General features: G+C 34.0%; 3 protein-coding genes and 1 long non-coding RNA gene across 6 annotated transcripts; 3 read left to right on the forward strand and 1 right to left on the reverse strand.

The window, feature by feature from the left end:
- LOC109358580 (ADP,ATP carrier protein 1, chloroplastic-like) lies at nucleotides 5,873-9,477 on the forward strand. 2 transcript variants are annotated; one of them, XM_019602889.1, is made up of 6 exons: nucleotides 5,873-6,731; nucleotides 7,470-7,724; nucleotides 7,931-8,074; nucleotides 8,167-8,514; nucleotides 8,904-9,251; nucleotides 9,293-9,477. In XM_019602889.1, exons 1-5 carry the CDS (start codon nucleotides 5,961-5,963, stop codon nucleotides 9,249-9,251), a joined length of 1,866 nt encoding a protein of 621 aa, XP_019458434.1. In that variant the 5' UTR covers nucleotides 5,873-5,960; the 3' UTR covers nucleotides 9,293-9,477. The 2 variants fall into 2 exon arrangements, with proteins under 2 accessions (XP_019458434.1, XP_019458433.1); XM_019602888.1 differs by having other exon boundaries at nucleotides 5,874-6,731; nucleotides 8,904-9,477.
- On the forward strand, nucleotides 10,014-10,307 carry LOC109358579. The gene is made up of 2 exons (XR_002108984.1): nucleotides 10,014-10,079; nucleotides 10,172-10,307. It is a non-coding gene; the product is annotated as an uncharacterized LOC109358579 (long non-coding RNA).
- LOC109358576 (katanin p60 ATPase-containing subunit A1-like) lies at nucleotides 10,704-14,585 on the reverse strand. Its single transcript, XM_019602885.1, has 7 exons — nucleotides 14,137-14,585; nucleotides 13,529-14,051; nucleotides 12,497-12,694; nucleotides 11,872-12,116; nucleotides 11,622-11,780; nucleotides 11,391-11,478; nucleotides 10,704-11,208 (listed from the first exon to the last, which is right to left on the reverse strand). Exons 1-7 carry the CDS (start codon nucleotides 14,568-14,570, stop codon nucleotides 10,927-10,929), a joined length of 1,929 nt encoding a protein of 642 aa, XP_019458430.1. The 5' UTR covers nucleotides 14,571-14,585; the 3' UTR covers nucleotides 10,704-10,926.
- On the forward strand, nucleotides 14,630-19,250 carry LOC109358577 (D-glycerate 3-kinase, chloroplastic-like). 2 transcript variants are annotated; one of them, XM_019602887.1, is made up of 12 exons: nucleotides 14,630-14,645; nucleotides 16,543-16,916; nucleotides 17,034-17,113; nucleotides 17,232-17,283; nucleotides 17,379-17,420; nucleotides 17,520-17,598; nucleotides 17,677-17,708; nucleotides 17,787-17,855; nucleotides 18,124-18,198; nucleotides 18,331-18,447; nucleotides 18,541-18,591; nucleotides 18,963-19,250. In XM_019602887.1, the coding sequence occupies exons 2-12, from the start codon at nucleotides 16,551-16,553 to the stop codon at nucleotides 19,104-19,106; spliced, it is 1,107 nt and encodes a 368-aa protein (XP_019458432.1). In that variant the 5' UTR covers nucleotides 14,630-14,645; nucleotides 16,543-16,550; the 3' UTR covers nucleotides 19,107-19,250. The 2 variants fall into 2 exon arrangements, with proteins under 2 accessions (XP_019458432.1, XP_019458431.1); XM_019602886.1 differs by lacking the exon at nucleotides 14,630-14,645 and adding an exon at nucleotides 15,481-15,872.

The following is a 19,657-nucleotide window of genomic DNA, read 5'->3' on the forward strand; positions in this document are numbered from 1 at the left end:
ACACTAAGGCACCTCAAAAGATAGAGATCACCTGTCTCAAATGGTGTCTCATTTTACGTTCTAAGTCAATCAGAGTGCTCTATTTTATTAATTTTTGTTTTTAAATTTTTTATTTTATCTACATGTTAACATATGATTGGTTTGGGACAGAGAATGAGGCACCATTAGAGATATGTGATTCACATACCCTCAAAAGGTATTAGATGATGAACTGATATGATATATGAATTATGTTGGTTATACATTTATAGAGTGTATCTCACTTTTTGGTCGTGTTTTGTGTCAGCTTGAGAGGAATTGGTCTCAAGGGTCCTATGTTTCTAATAAAATTGCTTGTTGCTTGTAAAAAAATCTGACTTAGTTCCTCTTACATTAGAATAGGTCACGAATTATCGGATCAATTAAAAATAAGAGAGGTCAAAACAAAAATTCAGATTTATTACTTTTCAACAACCTATATTAGAAAAGAGATAGCAAGTGTTAGGTTTACTATGAAGTCTCACATTGGATATACGGGGAATAGCGAATAAAAGGTCCATGGTTGCAGTATGATCCAACAGTAACTCTCGAAAACAAGAGATGGTAAATGTAATTAAAATTGAAAAGGAGATTAATGAAATTTTGCTTAAAAAAAGAATACATGCATAGAATAATGAATGAGGCATGCAGTTTTAGTAAATCTAGCCATGCTGGTTCTGATGAAAGAATGGCCCATGTATCTATCTTCTTTTTACACTATCATGTCTTGTGACATGTTCCTTTGTTTTTTTATATACACACAGAATAAGGGGATCTAATCATACACAGTTTTTCTGTTGGAAACAACTGAAGAATCTCTTTTCTGCTTTATTATCTTCTGTGATGACATAATAGTGGCAACTTCAGAATCTCCCTTTTTCTTTCTCCATAGGCTACTGTACTAGCTCCAATAATAGAACTGTCACATTGTCTTACTAGCCATAACTCAAATATAATCTCTAATTAAATATGAAACCAGATGATTATATATGTATTTTTCATTATAAATTCAAGAACTATAGACTCATTAATATATTTAGTTATTTTATAAAGTGTGTGGGGTAACTGCATTATAACAAGTTGTTGCCTTGTGCATAAAGGGGACATTGATTTAATTTGAAACAATTTAATGTACTTAACATTTTTTTTAAAGTATCCAAGTGATTAAAATGAATAACTAGAACTGAATTTTTTTGTTCTAATAAATGAGTAATTGAATATAATGGCTACAAAGGTAGGTCCATGCAAGTGCTAGGGCTATATCATATTATGATATAGAGAATCTTTGGCTTTATTTACCCTACTTCAAAATATTATGGAATCAAGCAAAATTTGCATACAGTGTAATATATGGGGAAAGAAAAGAAAAAGGGCAGTGAATAGAGAGTACCATAAGAGAACTTTGAGGTGGTGTCACTGTGTCAGAATGAGGCTGTTTTTCAACTATGGTATTATTTTTTTTCAATTTTCAATGCTCAAAAAATTTCCTTAAAGTAACTTGCGTTGTTTCAAGTGGTACATGTTTGATTCTTCTTATGCAATGTTTCAGGTTCGAGTATTGTGGATAAAAAATGTTCGCTGGGAGAGTTAGCCCCACATATTTGTGGATGTTTCCGACTCAGACATGATTACATCCAGTGCGAGGATATCCGTAAGAAGTTTAGATGTAAATTATAAAGTCGATTATTATAATGGTTTAGTTTTCAGGTGTTAGCCGGATTCAACTTTAAACCTGGCCACAAAGTGTTGAAAGTTGAAACAACAATAGAAGAATCTTTGTCCATTCCATGATATACAAAATTACAAACAATGATACCCCAAATTAGGTGTTGCTAATTATTACCAATACCATCTTTTTTCTTCTTTCCTTCTCAAGTGAAGCAAGAAGATTACAATAAAGAAGAAATAGATCATATTGTACTATATGCTGTCTAGCCGGATATGAACCATCTCAATTGCTTTTAGCTATCTAGTGATCGATCATGTCAAGGAAGAAATAGATTTGATGAATTTGTGTGAATAAGGATCATCTTCATTAATGAACAGACAAATACATGTTTATACTCTTATTCTTATATTTTATTTTATTTTTTGAAGCATGCATTTGTCTCTTTATTAATAGATAATAGAGTAAATGTACAAAATAGACCCAAATATGTTTTCTTTATAAGAATTAAGCTATGAAAATTGTTGTTTGGTGTGGCACCTTGGTTACAGACTTTACAGCCACAATCTGCAATATGAACACTAAAAAGCAAACCTTTAAGTCTGTAAGCACTTCTACCTGTTTGGACCGTTGTGCTTTGAACTGGTTATGTTATTGAAATATTCTTCATATTAATGTTCTTTGTAAAGAAACATACAATAAAATAATTCCAAAACAAACTCCAGCTTTCTCTTGTCAAAAAGCATAAACTGATTCAGCTTAATTATAGAAAATGAATGTTGCTTAATCTTACAAAAATTAGCCTTCAAAGTTTCAGGATGCTTTTGCATTTTAAGTCATAAGAATTATTTTAATGCTTTTACACTTTTCTATGGATCTTCAATCTTTTGTTCATGGTAACATGATTTTCATAAAATTATAAATACTCAAGAAATACCAGTGGGAAATATCCTTCAGAAAATTAACATATTTTTTTAGTAATATATACCCTACGTCATATTATGCATTTTAATATGTTTTTGTCGCCTTAAAATAGTCAAAATAGATTTCCTCGTACAATTACTCTTCCTGCTTTGAAAATATTCTTGAGTGAAATCATATTTTACTCTTCCAATTTCAATGGCATCACTAATTATAAATGTGACTTTAGTGTCAAATTCACTAACCAAAACATGCTATTGATTAAGACGTGGTGCTAAGTGTAAGAAAATGAATAATCGTGAGTTGACCGTTGAGTTGGTTTGAAGTAATTTAAATAACCTTTTGTCTTTAAGATGTTAATGGGAATGTTTGGTTTGTTTCATAATTTTGTTTTGATTATAGTCTATCGTAGTAAGTAGTAGATGATAACATGTGGCCGAAATAGGAGAATTTCCTAGAAGTGACATTAGAAGTAGGTACCATAATGGAGTTATGATTTAAAAAAATAAAAAGAAATATAATTTTCAATGATATATTTATTCATTTGATCATAAATTTTTTACACCTTTACCAATAAAAATTAAGAGAAAAACATACATGAGAAGATCCTTATTCATTATAATGTGGGTATTAAATGTTTAAGATCTATCTCTTCTCATTGACTCATTCGGGTCAAAAATTAAATAGGGTGCTTTCACATTCTTTTAATATTTATAATTTATAGTTAAATTTAAGTAATGAGATATTTGACTTAAATCAATGATTTTTTCATAATATAATAAGTTTTAGCTTTATAGGTTAGTTTTACTTCTCCATTTCTTTCATTTTATTATTTAGTTAAGTATATTCTTCAAGTTGATAACTTATTAGGTGGATCTAGTTCAATTTGTCACATGCATGAAATAATGGTTTCAGAGTTTGAAATGCATGGTTCCACAAAATAAGTTGAACTCTTGAGTTGGCCCATACCCATTTTATTTTTATCTCTCACCACTTTAATGCTTAGGTGGGTTTGGATTTATGGGTTTGATTGACTTAAAAGCCCATTTTACTACTGGGATCCAAACTTATAAACAATTCTTGAAATAAAATGATATCCTTTTCCTCCATTATGATGTTAAAGTCTCTTATATCCCCCTCACCAAAAATGGAAATAAAATTACTATAATTTTGAAGAACTCATTAAATAATCAAATAGTGCTAAATTATATTAACATAGAAAAACATGAATATTGGATGTTTATAGCCTTTATACTAATAAAGCATATAATCTAATCTTGGGTGTGGAGCAGTTGGTAAAAGATGATCCAGCGTAACATGCGATTTTGATTTTTGAGTAAATATAATGCCACGTTAAATGTTTCGTAGCATTTTATATAAGTTGTTTGAACTTTGGAATAAGGAAGCCCTAAGTAAAATAAGATAAATTACATGAACTAAGTCTTAGTTAGCTAAATAGTTAAATAGAACTAACTTGAACTTAATAATATTCCCCCTTCCTTTTGAAACAAAGAATATGCAAGTCTTAACAAGGGTAATATAACTGGATTTTTTTATACTACTGAAAACATTTTATTTGGTCGTTAATACTTAATAATAGAGATGGAAGAATAGAACAAGCAACATATTTTGAAGCAACTTTGTGATTCAATTCTTTCATGTCCCAAGGGAGTCAGCACAAACTCTCATGTTAAAGTGGGAAGCCAATAATTAGGTTCAATGGGACGATTTTGCAATAAAAATTAGCCCATAAATAGATAAAAAGCAAGAAACAATATGCTAAAACTTGAGATATAGACTAAGTTATTGCAACTTTTTAAGTCACTATAATAGTACAAACTGGTCATATGCCAACTACAATGCATGCAACATCTAGTCTATACTACTATTGATCATGCTTGCACATACAATCATGTTTGTACAACTCTCTATCAAGCTCGGATAATCAACCTAGTTATATTAAAGAACATCCTTCATGACAAAGTAAATGATATTGCACTTGAGCGGTGGACATGTTCATGTTGCCATGCCGTTGAGTTAGTCCAAACTCATAATAAGGTTAGTCTCGTAGTGTGCTAAAAGGACGAGGTCATGTCACCCACAATGATGATATCCCCCTTAAAGTACAATCAACTTCAACTCACAATATAAATATTGTAGCCACTCACAAGGAAATGACAACGTATTTTATCTATATTCTCTATCTAAACATATTCATATAAATACCGACTTAAGCGTCTGAGTCCCTTTTCAAGTAGTCACTCAAGGCAGACCAATGTCAAAGAATGCTCGGTTCTACCCAAATCCCAAGTTCAAGGAATGCTTGGTTCTACCCAAATCCCAAGTTCTAACAACTATCCAAGATCGACTATTGTCTATATCAAATAAGACAACTCAAATTCGATAATCTCTCATCAACATAGAAGAACAAGAGAGAGACATAGATTCATGATATATATTTGATTTTCCTTCAATTAGTTGATGAATTCGAGGCTTGTGTAGGCATAAACCAGAGAAAAACAATTATGGCCTGGACGACTTAAGCTCGATTAACATTGCCTCGTGTGATGGATGCTTATGACTTTGACCATGAAGCTTTTATATTTAGTATAATATATATACATCCAAATATAAAATTTGGAGAATTTTCTCATAGGATATGATATGCTCTATATACATTGAAAAACTTTACAAAAAGAAGAAACATATATGTGATATTCATTGAGAGTATTTTTAGGAGATATTAGCCATTCTTCATTAATACATGATAATCAAAATTTAAACAAATAATGTTTGTGATAATAATAAGAGAACACTATTTTTAGCCTTATCGGGCTATATGCGAGATTGCATCAATAAGCAAAACATCCTTAGTGCAATTTAAAAGAAGTATTAATTTCATATAATAGCTTACAATTCAAAATTGCATTTACTAAACTATTGTATAATTCTGGAATATTTTATATATGAGAGATAAATATATTTCAAAAAATGGTAAGTAGTATTTGAAGTTGTACTTAAATGTGTCGAAAAAGTATCCAAAAAATATTTATGGTTCCCCACAAGATTTGAACCCAAAACCTTACTTAAGAGAATCAAATATGTACCCTTTGAACCAATGTCTGTTAGTTTTAAATAGGTGCAACACGATTTACGAGAAACAAAAAAATCCATGGGTGATTTAGGCCACTCCAATTAAGATATTTGATGCCCTAGTTGCGAATAGTTGTGTATCTAACCCTTGTTTCCTTCGAGAGAGAAAAAAATATATAATCTTTCTTCCTTCTCGAATTCTACCTTATCTCTTCTTATCACTTGTGTCTCTCTTTTTCATTCTTCTCTTCAAGAGAGAGACATGGAAGCTGTTCTTCAAACCAGAGGGCTTCTTTCTCTCCCCTCAAACCCCAGAAACAGGGTCCTTCATCCTTCTCATGGCTTAAAGCACAGATTTTTCACCCCAAAGCCCAAAATCCTTCATGGGTCTTCTCTCACTACCAATGTTTCCCAAAAATTCAATGCCTTTGCCCCATCAAAAAATAACAATCTTTTTGGTTTAAAGGACAGAAATTTATTCATTTGCAGAGCTGAAGCAGCAGCTGCAGATAATGGGCAACCTTTGGTTGGTGAAAAAGAATTTGAGACACCAAAGATTTTGGGTATTCAGGTTACGACTTTGAAAAAGATTGTACCTTTGGGGTTGATGTTTTTCTGTATTCTTTTCAATTACACCATTCTTAGAGACACAAAAGATGTGTTGGTTGTTACAGCTAAAGGAAGCAGTGCTGAGATCATTCCATTTCTTAAAACTTGGGTGAATCTTCCTATGGCTATTGGGTTTATGTTGTTGTATACAAAGTTGTCTAATGTGTTATCCAAACAAGCCCTCTTCTACGCAGTGATTCTTCCATTCATTGCTTTCTTTGGGGCCTTTGGTTTTGTTTTGTATCCTCTTAGTGGCTATATTCACCCTGAGGCATTAGCAGACAAACTTCTCAACATCCTTGGCCCAAGGTTTCTTGGTCCACTTGCAATTCTGAGAATCTGGAGTTTCTGTTTGTTCTATGTCATGGCTGAATTGTGGGGTAGTGTGGTGGTTTCTGTGCTGTTTTGGGGGTTTGCTAATCAGGTACTCTCATTGTTGTAATGCTCAACCAACTTTTTTTTTTATTGTCATGATTCTGCTATAGTTTATGTTAGTATCATTATTATATTATGGTTTTAGTTCTGGTATCCTAAACATCACATCTTAATGTGACATGGCTATTGAATTGTTTTACTTTTCTGAGGCTGTTGGTAGAGCTTATCTTATCATGTACACATTTAAGCATGTGTCTGGAAGAGTTTAAAGACACTTATGAGTTATGACCTTTGTATAAGCACTTAGCCTATTTCAATAAGCTTACTAGAGAAGCTTATGTGGTGGTCATACACTTTCATGTAATAAGTGCTAATTGACGAACTTTTAATTATGCTGTTTTCCTAACCATGCCCTTCATCTTTTCCATTTCGGCATCTTTACCCGGGTTTGATCCATTTTCCCGAGGTTTGAATTTTTTGTATGTTAATGGTGCATTGGTAATTAATCTGCCTCATTTTCTAGCTTGGCTTATATGCCATTAAATCTCACTCAACTAATGGTTGTTAGATGTTGGTTTCATTTTCAATAGTATGCAAACCACTTATATGGTTCGGATGTGATGATGTGATGGCGATTTTTTTAATGGTGCATTCGTTATTGTGTTCTATAATTTTGCACTGTTTTATGCAAATTGTAATGAATTTAAGTTAGAAATATGTATATTATGTTTTGAGTCTTCTCCTTCTTCGTGAAGAACAATGCTAACATCTTGTTTTCCCCCTACAGATAACTACAATTGATGAGGCAAAGCGATTCTATCCACTGTTTGGACTTGGGGCCAATGTAGCACTTGTGTTCTCTGGCCGGACTGTGAAATACTTCTCTAATATGAGGCAACATTTAGGTCCTGGAGTTGATGGTTGGGCCATCTCTCTAAAAGCAATGATGAGCATAGTTGTGGGAATGGGACTTGCAATCTGTTTCCTGTATTGGTGGGTGAACAATTATGTTTCTCTTCCAACACGTAGCAAGAAGAAGAAGGTAATCTTTTTAAAGGCAGCTATACTTTCGTGTGCATATTGTTTTTGTACCTAAGGCTGATTGAAGCATCCTCATTTAGACATTACCATTTTCCATTGCCTCCACTGCATTTTGGTTTCGTTCTTTCTAATGTGTATTTGGTGTTAAATGGTGCAGTAAGCATTTTGTTTTCACATACTGACATTTACCTTACGTATTTTTTCCAGGAGAAGCCTAAAATGGGAACAATGGAGAGCTTGAAGTTCTTGGTGTCTTCAAGGTATATAAGAGATCTTGCCACTTTAGTGGTCGCGTATGGCATTAGTATTAATCTTGTTGAGGTTACATGGAAATCAAAGCTCAAAGCTCAGGTAATGTAAAATGAAAACTTTCTTAGTTTTGGCTTTAGTACTGACCATTTCACTTTGCAATTTCTCTCACACACCTATGCAAATTGGTGCAGTTTCCTAGCCCGAACGAATACTCATCATTCATGGGCGACTTCTCAACTGCAACCGGAATTGTCACATTCGTTATGATGCTTCTAAGCCAATTTATATTTGACAAATATGGATGGGGTGTTGCTGCCAAGATCACACCTACCGTCCTGCTTTTGACAGGAGTTGCTTTCTTTTCCCTTATATTATTCGGAGGCCCAGTCGCACCTATTATTGCCAAGCTTGGAATGACACCACTGCTAGCAGCTGTGTATGTCGGTGCAATGCAGAACATATTCAGCAAGAGTGCTAAGTACAGCTTATTTGATCCATGCAAAGAAATGGCTTACATACCCTTGGACGAGGATACCAAGGTTTGGAAATTCTCATGAAACTTCTAATGACTTTGATTTTATAAAGTTCAAATACCTGATATTGTACAAGTTTGTTATAATTTTTTCTTTGACTGCTTCTATATCCTATGAAAAACTATGAGCCAAATCATTAAAGAAGATTTGGAACATGATTTTTTATAACAATGGCATCGTTTAATCTGTATCCATATATAGCTAATATCACTTAGGAAGAGCTTATGAAAATAGCTTAGGATATTCCTATAAGTTCCTCATGTGAAAAGTGCTTGATTAAGCTGTTTCCCAAGCACACCCTGATAGGATATGATTGTGCTCTTCGATGTTTTAGATCCTAAACTCTTCCAACCAAGCATATCTGGTTTAAATTGTTTTGAATTTCCTCGTTGTAGGTGAAAGGGAAGGCAGCCATTGATGTCGTGTGTAACCCATTGGGGAAATCCGGTGGCGCTCTAATTCAGCAGTTTATGATCTTAACATTCGGATCACTAGCTAATTCAACACCATACCTGGGAGGGATACTTCTGGTGATTGTCCTTGCCTGGTTAGCAGCAGCCAAGTCATTGGACACACAGTTTACCGAGTTGCGTCAAGAAGAAGAACTCGAGAAAGAGATGGAAAGAGCAGCTTCTGTTAAAGTACCAGTGATAGCCGAGAACAGTGAAGGTGGAAAGGATTCTCCTGCAGATGTTTCACCATTGAATCCAGCAGCAGGTGGATCCTCAACTACCAATAATTGATCAATGCTTCTTTCTGTGACAGAAAGGATGAGAAGTAGAACTCATGAGACTAAGTGTTAGGTGAAAGTGAAACTGTTTTGTTTTAGACTATTTAGTTGCTTATAGTCATAGAATAAGTTTTGCTTCTCCCATTTTTCAAGCATTATTTTTGTAATCCCCATTGACTTTATTCTCTTGTTAAGAAGAGTATTTGACATTGATAGTTTGATACTTCATTCATTTATAGTATTCATGAGTATAATAAAGAAGTTAAAAATCTAATATTTTAGCACATAAACTACAGTACATAAGCATTTCAAAAGAGATAGAAGGATATAAAAGCATATCAAACAATGAGTCAAGCAAGTGGAATTGTAAAGAGAAAAAAAGATAAAACATGTGTAGTGATGATAAATGATTGTACAATATCTATACTATTGATGTTTGTTGGTAACACACAATGATTCTTATGACAGCATGATTTCCAATAGTGATATCTATATGATAATATGATTTCCATTAGTAATATCTAGAAGAATGATTTTTTTTTTGAAATTTCAAAATCATATCCTATTTTCTGAGAGCATGGGTATCATATCACTAGAAGTTAATGATCTGACTGTTTTTTTTTTTAATTTCAAAGGTTTCAAAATGAAAAATTACATGGAAAGGTAGGTTCAGGTAAGAATTTGTTATGAAAATGTATTAGGGTAAGGGTTACATCTTACGAAAAGAGTTTTATTATCTCAAATCTTGTCTCATACATTGTTCCTAATGAAACACGGAGGATGAAAAATATAAGTTGGACCACTTGACCATCATTCTACCCATTTGATCAAGTATTTCGAGGTAGGATCATATACTTAGCTCAATATAAAAATGAACAAACTAAAATTCTTGATAGTAATTACTAAAATTTTCTAAAATATTTAGTTGTCTAGGGCATTGAAGGGGTGAGCAAAATCAAAGACGGATATAACCCAACAACTTGGATGTTGAAAGTTACAACTACAGCACAATAACTTAACTTAGGTGTTAATTTTACCGAGTTATACCAAAATTCTGATCTGTATAGGTAAGCTGATACACATGCATATGAATCTGTTAAACTATAGTAGCTAACTAGCTATCATCATATTTGTATTCTTGATTTATATGCATTAGTTATACTATGATTTTCCTATGTACATAAATGCTAACATATTTCCCTCCCTTTTTGTCACAGATTCTAGTGGAGCTACGTTATATTTTTGCTCAACCTATCACATATGAACGTAAATAAACTTCGAAATTGAAGCACTTCCCATTGAATTAAAACGTTTACAGTCATATTTATAAATGGTTGGTATTTGAATGTTTGGGAAATTTCATTGATTTTCAGAGACGAATAATTTGTCAAATATCCTACCTTGAGGAGCATGTTATTGGAAGAGCCATACTAGTTGCTGTAGAAGTTAATCTGGGACAATGGGTATATGAATATATATCAGATTACATTACATAAATCATCAACGGTATATTAGACAGAAATAACTGAAGATCCCTTTAATATATGAAGATTAGTAAGTTACAACCAACACCATCAGAAAACAAAGCTAACAAAGAGAAACAAATAGAGACACAAATCATCCAGTCTGTGCAAAGAATGGTAAGGGTTAAAAAAGAGAATCTGCCAATATGTGTCACACAGTCTTCCCTATGCTGATCCAAATTCATGAAACCATTTCTCGTGGCGATCAATGTCTGACTGAGAAACACTTCTTTGGACTTTCTTCAAAGCTTCTTCAAAATCACACATGGCAACAGGATCATTTGAAATCTCATCTTTGGGCATGTTCTTGATCTCATCACGAGTCTTTCCCGCTATCTTACGCCTCATACCATTCAAGGAAGCATCACGACAGACATTAGTCAGGTCGTCTCCACTATAGCCCTCTGTTCGGCGAGCCACATCATCTATATCAACGTCAGTGGCCACCTGGTGCAAGTCAAGACATAACTTGTTAAATGCTCAATTTCTTTATTTTAATGAGTGAAGTAAATGTTCAAATTCACTGCTCAAGATAACAAAACTTACCTATTCATATTTCATTGCAAAAATCAATTAAAGGCTTTAACACAACAAAAATTAAGACCAATGTCAGTATCACAATAACTTGCCTCTACAGTCTTCAAGTTGATACGGATCAGCTCTTTACGACTCTCAAAACTTGGAAGAGGAATATATATACGCTTTTCCAGCCTTCTTCTGCTTAGCATTAACATCAAATTGGATCAGCAATTGTTGATCAGTGTATCAAAAGAGATTTCAGAGAAATATAACTAATCTCAAGTTTTAACTTTTTATCACTTATAACTAAAAAGAAAAGCATCAGAGAAGCAAATACAGACCTTAGTGCCTCATCTATGTCCCATGGGAAGTTAGTGGCTGCCAAAACCATTACTATTTTACGGCTACCATCTTCATTTGTCGAAGTATTATTTACACCATCAACCTGAACTAGAAGTTCGGACTTCACCCTTCTGGATGATTCATGCTCCCCAGAAGCCCTGATGAAGTAGAAGATATAACAAATTAAGTGTGACATCATGGTCATGGGGCCATGAAGATTATGTTGGGGAAAGAACAATGAAGACATACCCTCTGGCATTGCATAGAGAATCAATTTCATCAATGAAAATTGTACTTGGTGCATATGCTCTTGCAAGATCGAACAAACACCGTACCATGCGCTCACTCTCTCCACGCCATTTAGAAGCTAAAGTAGCAGAAGAAACATTAAAGAAAGTGGTACCACATTCAGTAGCAACAGCTTTAGCAAGAAGTGTCTTCCCAGTTCCTGGAGGACCAAACATGAGAACACCTTTCCACGGTCTCCTAATTCCCTGCAAGAACAGAAATAATGAGCACAGCAGGAACATTTCTCTAGACTTACAAAGACAGATTTTGCAGCGATAAGATGACAATTTGGTGATTCAAATGAGAGTACTGGGATACAATAAGACCTACTTAAAAGAATAGAGCAATTAAGGAAACATTTTCTTTGAAAAGGATCTCGTCATGCTAGAGGAACTTGAGTAACATGTGAATTTGTCCACATAACAATAACTTTACAAACAGGAAAGAGTTGCAAACAAAATTAAAATGTGGTTGTATGGAACATTAGTTCAATATATAGCCAAACAAGGATAACAATTACAAGTTATCGTACAACCGAATTTTTAATTATATAAGAATTGAAAGTAAAATCATTATCAAGAAATACCTGGAAATACTCAGGCATCCATAGTGGCAGCACAACAGCTTCTTCTAAAAGCCTTTTGGCTTCAGTGAGGCCAGCAACATCATCCCACCTGATTCCAGGAGATGTTTCTAATACATCTCTTTCAAGCATTTCAGCCAAGTCAGGATCAGGACCTTCATATTGTACCCTCTTTGATTTCCCATCATCACCATCCCCATTCTACGCATAAAATAAACATAAAATAAAAACACAATTCTGACTTCTGAGGACCAGTAAGAGATTCTACACTATAACACAGTATGTTGGTGGCAATAATGTAGACACCAAAATTACCACAATCCCCAAAAGTCAAGATTAGTTTTGTAAATAATAAAGCAGAAGACACACACCTCGAATTTGAGCTGTACAGGTCATGTAATGTAGGGCCATTTGTTTAACAACAAAAGAAATGAATATTTTGATTTAAAAAATCATTGCTGACACTTTTACATTTATTTGGTTGGTTTCTTACAAAAAAGGCAAAAGCTACAAAAATAAAAGCTGGATTTGCCAAAATTGCTTTTGTCAAATCACTTTTTAAGCCAGACAAATGGGCACCTACTCACTAGGAACGCAACACAATATAGATATGTTCATCCCTAATTACACTGTTATTACAATACAACCTTTGAAGTGAACCTGATAATTGGTACGAAAAAAATGGCGAGTAGGGTACCTGATATGCAAGGTTAATGAGCAAACCTAGTAACTATTTACACATTCAATTGTAAAATTAGACTTCACTTGGACTGGATCCAACTATTACCTTCAATTTCTATGAATAACACTAGCCATTCAGTGATTAAAGTTACTCATTACTATGAATAACACAGTCCCTAAGATTTTAATTTGCATTCTATCACCATTGCAACCTCAATATTGCGATTTAGGCAGTCTGGATCATCTACCGCATCGAAACCACAATTGCACCACAAAAACACAATTTAACAAACATGCTTGCCACAAAGGGATCAACAGTATCCTAATTAAGCTATATAAGTTTTTGCAACTTACAACTGCATCTGTCTTACTAGACTTTCCAGAAGCATTCCCTTTTTTCGGAGCAGTCGATCCTCGTGTTCCAGAGTTAACCCTACCCGCCCTGGCACCACCACGAGCATTAGCATTTGTCGCGACCCCGGTTGTTGTCGTTGTTGTTCTGGGAGCAGCCCCACGCGTCCACACGCCATCTTTCCTCACATTCCTCGCAGCCTGTGGTCTTCTAGAAGCATCGCGACTCGGAGGACTTGGCGGCCTCCACACATCGGGATCGTGCATCGGATTAGTAAAACCACCACCACGGCCCGATGATGATGAAGTAGGGTACTCATCCAACGGCTGAAACACAAAGTTAGATTTAGCAGAAGAAACTGATATAGTTGGTGAAGGAGACCTTCTTGATTTCGCAGTTGGAGTTTCCTTAAATGCCCTTCTCTCTGCATCTAGTTGCTTCACTACTTCCGTTTCTTCAGAAAGTGCTTTCTTCACGTTCATCCATTTCGTACGGATTAACGGATCATCAACACTATTCAGGTGCCTATAATATAAGATAATAACAATAATGATCATTAATAAAATGAACGAAACAAAATAGTAGAAACTGTGAATTAACGGTTATATACTTGTTGATCTGTGCAATAGCACCATCGAAGAAGATGATAGAAGTATCGTAGAGTCCTTCAAGAGCGTATTCTCTAGCTAATTTGAGATGATCTTGTAACCCTGCTAAAGCTCCACTCATTGTTGATTCGATTTCGATTTCGATTTCGATTTCAATTTCAAGTTCATGAAGATTGTTTCTAGAACCTTCTTTGAGTGCAGAGTAGAAGTGTTTTTGACGGCGGCGAATATGAAGGGGGAGAGAGAGAGAGAGAGGGTGGAGGAATGTGAATTGACGAAATAGTCCCTTGAAGTTTCGGGCAGTAACGGTTGGTTTGGGTTTTTGTTTTTTGAGATCGTTGATGCTGGTAACGGAATGGGCCCACAGCCCGTAACAACTTTTTCCATTCAGAGATAATTTAAATTTTACTTCTTTTTTTGAAATGTCATGATGCATTATTCCTCAAACCCTTCGAAATAACAAAATTAAGGTATTAAGGAACAGAGGGGAAGAAGTAGCAACAACCCTAAGGTACATTCTTGTACTCCTCCTCTTTATTTTTGTTTTACTTAATAGGGATCAAATTAGAGGCATAGTGAGTCTAGTTTTGATAAATTTCAAAAAGGTAAATGTAATTCTCCAATATTATTAACACTACTTTTTACTCTCCTTTAAATCTTTCCCTAGTTTTTATTTGTATCGTTTGTAGGGTGGGGTAACTTTGTGTAACATTGTAACCCTCATGTTATAAGTATGTCATCATTGTTGTTTTAAAAAAAATTACCATTCAAAGTTCAAACATAGCAGGAAATGGAATATGGTGTTTGGGGTGCTATTTTTCTATATAAAAAACAATGTGTAACACATGTTATGTTTTGAATCATTAGCTACAAAGACATTATTATCTATGCATATGATTTACATTGGATAGGAGAAAGAGAGAGAAAAAAAAAAAATACAGGATATTCAGCTGAATAAATATTCTTCTCCTTTATGATTCCTTTAAGATTTGAGTTGTATTTTAAAGGAGATGAAAATGGAATACAAAGTCATTTTATAAATATATTTCACCATTCTAAAAGTTTGTTTTTTCTTTTTGTTCTTCATCAAAACTAATTTACAAACTCTTAATCATTATATACACATTTTGGTATTTCACCCACCAAATGGTCACAGAAGCTGAAGTGGATTATTATCCTGAATTGGATAATTCTTTCACAAATCTGGAAAAAATGTTAATGAAAATAAACATTAAACTAAAGCAGCAATTAAATTAAAACACGTCTTAATTTGTTGGCTTTTTGTAAATTAATAAATAGTATCGATATAATATTACAAATAAGAAGAAAATGTAAATTTGTTTTTTTTCCATTCATTTTTTATGGTCCTCGTCTTCCAAGTTCCAATCTTTCTGTAATCTAGACAAAGATGCAAAGCCTACGTGGCAGCTAAACCAGCTAAGCACCATTGCTGATTTCATGTTAAGCTTTTGCCTTTGACACACCTCAAGTAGAGAGAGAGAAAGATAAGTAAAAATGGCGACTTTGAATGTGTTTTCTCAGACATGGCAACCTTGTACAATTTCACCTTCTTTGTCTTGTTCTAACACTATCAACAACTATGTCTATTCCCACAATAATAATAATAATTGTTCTAACAATTGTAAAGTACATTTCTTTTCCAATTCCCGTCATTTCTCTATTCTATCTTCCCTCTCTGCCCCTACTTCTCAATTCACAACCCACTTCTCAAAATCAGGTACTTTTTCTTCATTCTCTCCACTTTATTCAATCAAAATTCAATTTTTTGTTCTGGGTTACTAATTCTAATTGTAGTCTGTATACACAACATATGTGTGTAACTGTGTATATACATAGTAGCTAGTTAGTTAGAACACTTTGTTATTTTTAGAAATTACATGGATGAACCTTAACCATTGAATCTTATTTGATTAATCGAGATAAGAAGATATAATTGCATGCCACTTCTTTTTGAAATGGTTATTCATGATTAACTTAATCTTGGCTATATGGTTGTATGGTTCAGATTCACTTTTACATTGTTAAAATGCACACTGTTCTCAAATTACTAGATGATATTTCACTTCAAGATGAATGGGTAAAGGGATGTTTGTCATAAAATGAATGAGTGAGTGGAGGTGTTATATGTTTACTCGGATTACTATATGGCATTTGAATTGAAAATTTTCTGATAAATCTCGAGCTTGCTTGATAATTGATGCAATTAGCTCACTTTGTCATATACATATCTCATGTTATTTAGTCTTCTATTTTGACTCACCTTTCAGTCAATATACGAGAGAAGGAAAAGAAAAATGAAATTTACATTCGAAGCTCCATTATATTTGCTCATACTGTTGGAATTTATTTGTCTAATATTTGATTTACAATAAAAATTATTCCGGCAGGAAGTAGAATGTCATGGCTGCAAAATAGTTCCAATGCTGCCAGCAGTGGTTACCGGAAGCGTCCTTTATATTCCGTGTTTCCTACAAAACCTGCTGAGGTTGCCTCAGTGCAAGACCTTTTTGAATTTATTTGCTCAGGACCTTTGCTTGACAAAATAGGTGTGACACAAGAGAAGGTGGCTGACTCGATAGATAAGTGGTTATCATATGGTCGGTACATATGTCAGTTGTTTCAACTTAATGAGCTGTACCTATCTGAACCTCAAAAAGCTCGGGTTTATCACTACTATATACCAGTCTTTATCTGGTGTGAAGAACAGATCTCTCAGCATCAGTCCAGCTTCAACGAAGAAGACGAAATACCTCCTCTAGTGGTATATATTTGGCTTCATATCTTCCATGTTTCTCTATCTTACAGTTTGTTTTCTGCATCTATTTTTTTTAATTGTTGAAGGGCTTATAAAATATATTTTTCACTTTGTGTGACTCAGATTGGATTCAGTGCTCCTCAAGGCTGTGGAAAAACAACCCTTGTCTATGCTCTTGACTATCTTTTCCAAGTAACTGGCAGGTAGGCTCTGAACGTTGAAACTACACTGATTTTGAATTTATCCTTTGTTTTGATGACTATATAGAAAAGAGAATAAGAGATTCATTAAAAAATTGCTGATACATGTTAAAAAATTCAGGAACTCTGCAACGATATCGATAGATGATTTTTATTTGACGGCGGAAGGTCAGGTATACAGAATTTGTTATGCACTTCTGTTTTTGAGGTTAATGTTCATCTTATTCTTTTCTCTTTTGGGTTGACAAATCATGTGTTTGTATTGTAGAATAAGCTGAGAGAAGCTTATCCAGGAAATGCACTCCTTGAGGTAATTATTCACATTTAAGTGAAGTAGTGGACACTATTTTCTAGGTATGTTATCATTTATGACAACTAAAACATTTTTGTTTGCCTTGTTTCCTTCCAGTTGCGCGGAAATGCAGGAAGCCATGATCTTGCTCTTTCTATTGAAACTCTGACTGCTTTAACCAAAATGACAAGGGAAGGTGGGTCTCTATACTAGATTTTTTCACTCTTTATTATATTGTATTTACGTGTAAGTCCTTGTTATTCGAAATGTCCAGGTACGAAGACGAAGTTAACAAGATATGATAAAGTAAGGGCATAACTTGCATGTTTGGGTTATATCTTTAAATCTGTAGTTTGTAATTGGTGAGTTGCTTGGCCTTTGCAGTCCGCCTTCAGTGGGAGAGGTGACCGTGCTGATTCTTCAACATGGCCAGAAGTTGAAGGACCTCTTACGGTAACAGAATCTTCAATAACTTTTAAGCTGCTTTTGATGGGTCAGTTTCCATGCTAAAAACAATACTATTAACCTTGAGAAGTTTGGAGGAAGATAAAATCCATCTTTGAAAAAGTTGGATTTGCAACCACAACTAAAGTATAACAAGATAGGCGGGAATTTGGTCTTATATTTGTCTTGAAACTTGAACGAACTGATCTTTATATTATGTCAATTTCCTTTCAAAACTGTTGACCTTTCCATTACATGCGCATGGATGGCCTTTTAGGTTGTGTTGTTTGAAGGTTGGATGCTTGGTTTCAAGCCACTTCCAGTTGAAGCTGTAACGGCCGTTGATCCCCAGGTTACAGTTAGTGAAGGGCCTTTTTCGTCCTTGATTGCGTATCGATTTTATTGTTACTGAATTAATGATTATGCAAATTCTACAGCCTTTTCTTGTAAGGGAGGATTGTTTATCAATTGTGCATTTTTTCAGCTAGAAATTGTAAATAAAAATCTTGAAGCATATTATGATGCATGGGACAAATACGTAAAGTCATGGATAGTCATCAAGATTAAGAACCCAAATTGTGTCTACCAATGGCGCTTGCAGGTAGGTTTTTGTAACATCCTCTTCAGAAATTGTAATCTTTGTATGTTAACAACCTGGTTTTAACAATTTGTCTTGTGCTGTTCAAATTTGTAGGCTGAGATTGCCATGAGGGAAGCTGGAAAACCAGGAATGTCCGATGACGAGGTTTGTTGCTCGCATGTATTTATGTTTGACAAAATATGAATGTATAAGGATCTGCTTGGTTTGCCTTAACTTTTCTTGTTTTTATTCCCTATTTCATTAATAATTAAAAGTATGCCATGTTTGTTTTCATTCTATTTCCCGTTTTCAAAGATTTGCACAGAACCAGAACCAGTGAAAATGAAATTTGTACCGAGTTATTTTCACCGGTTCCTATACAAGTCTTTGAAAACACGACAGGGTACTTGTAATATACTTGTAATTACTAATGAAAACGGTTAACATTTTCGCAACCCAATCTGGCTAATATTGTCTCTTCGACATCTACATTCTAATGACTAATGCTAAGATTTTTTATGGTTTGATTTGTTCAGGTTAGAGATTTTGTTTCTCGCTACCTGCCGGCATACAAAGCATACCTTCCTACACTTTACTCAGAGGGTCCAAATGGATCAGATCCTAAACATCTCCTAACCATTGAAATAGATGAGGGAAGAAACCCCATTCTAGCTACCTAGGATTACTATATGTGATAAGAAATTGCTGACATTGGTTTATATGGGATAAGTCAATCTATGTGCATTATTTTCTTGAAATATATAGAGAATATTTTCATTAATAATAAATGATAACGGCTAATGCATGCTTTGTGGTTTCCCTCATGGAATAATGTCTTTAGGAACAATAGCAAATGCTTATTTTTATTCCTAACTCTTTACCACAATTATTACATGCACATATACATAATTTGTCTGTAGTTTTGATTAATTGCAACTAATATTAAAACTATATCCTTTTAATCATAAAAAACTATATCTTCTTAATTGAGATTTGAGACTAACTTTTAGTCCATATAGGACCAAAGTTGAAAAAGTAATTGTGCAAGTCTCTAATCAAATACATTGCTCCAAATCTTTTATTAGAGAGACCAACAGAATAACTAGATTTCACATAGAAGCTAAATATCTAATTTAATGGGGGAAAAATAAAAAATACTAAGAATAATTTCTCAATATATTTCATGTTATGGGTAGGTAGTTTAAAGTTTAAACCATAAGGTGTCATGCAA

The sequence above is a fragment of the Lupinus angustifolius genome, chromosome LG10 (genome assembly GCF_001865875.1).
Source record: "Lupinus angustifolius cultivar Tanjil chromosome LG10, LupAngTanjil_v1.0, whole genome shotgun sequence".
In the NCBI taxonomy this organism is placed as follows: domain Eukaryota; kingdom Viridiplantae; phylum Streptophyta; class Magnoliopsida; order Fabales; family Fabaceae; genus Lupinus; species Lupinus angustifolius.

Excerpts from the sequence above, each read along its gene's own strand:
- LOC109358580 (XM_019602889.1), top strand. The coding sequence starts at position 5,961 with ATGGAAGCTGTTCTTCAAACCAGAGGGCTTCTTTCTCTCCCCTCAAAC. Across the intron at positions 6,732-7,469 it reads TTTGGGGGTTTGCTAATCAG|ATAACTACAATTGATGAGGC; the intron begins GTACTCTCATTG and ends TTCCCCCTACAG. Across the intron at positions 8,075-8,166 it reads AATCAAAGCTCAAAGCTCAG|TTTCCTAGCCCGAACGAATA; the intron begins GTAATGTAAAAT and ends AAATTGGTGCAG.
- LOC109358576 (XM_019602885.1), bottom strand. The coding sequence starts at position 14,570 with ATGCATCATGACATTTCAAAAAAAGAAGTAAAATTTAAATTATCTCTG. Across the intron at positions 11,781-11,871 it reads TCTCTATGCAATGCCAGAGG|GGCTTCTGGGGAGCATGAAT; the intron begins GTATGTCTTCAT and ends CTACTTCATCAG. Across the intron at positions 11,209-11,390 it reads TCAACTTGAAGACTGTAGAG|GTGGCCACTGACGTTGATAT; the intron begins GCAAGTTATTGT and ends GACTTGCACCAG.
- LOC109358577 (XM_019602886.1), top strand. The coding sequence starts at position 15,650 with ATGGCGACTTTGAATGTGTTTTCTCAGACATGGCAACCTTGTACAATT. Across the intron at positions 17,114-17,231 it reads CTTTTCCAAGTAACTGGCAG|GAACTCTGCAACGATATCGA; the intron begins GTAGGCTCTGAA and ends TAAAAAATTCAG. Across the intron at positions 18,448-18,540 it reads TCTACCAATGGCGCTTGCAG|GCTGAGATTGCCATGAGGGA; the intron begins GTAGGTTTTTGT and ends TCAAATTTGTAG.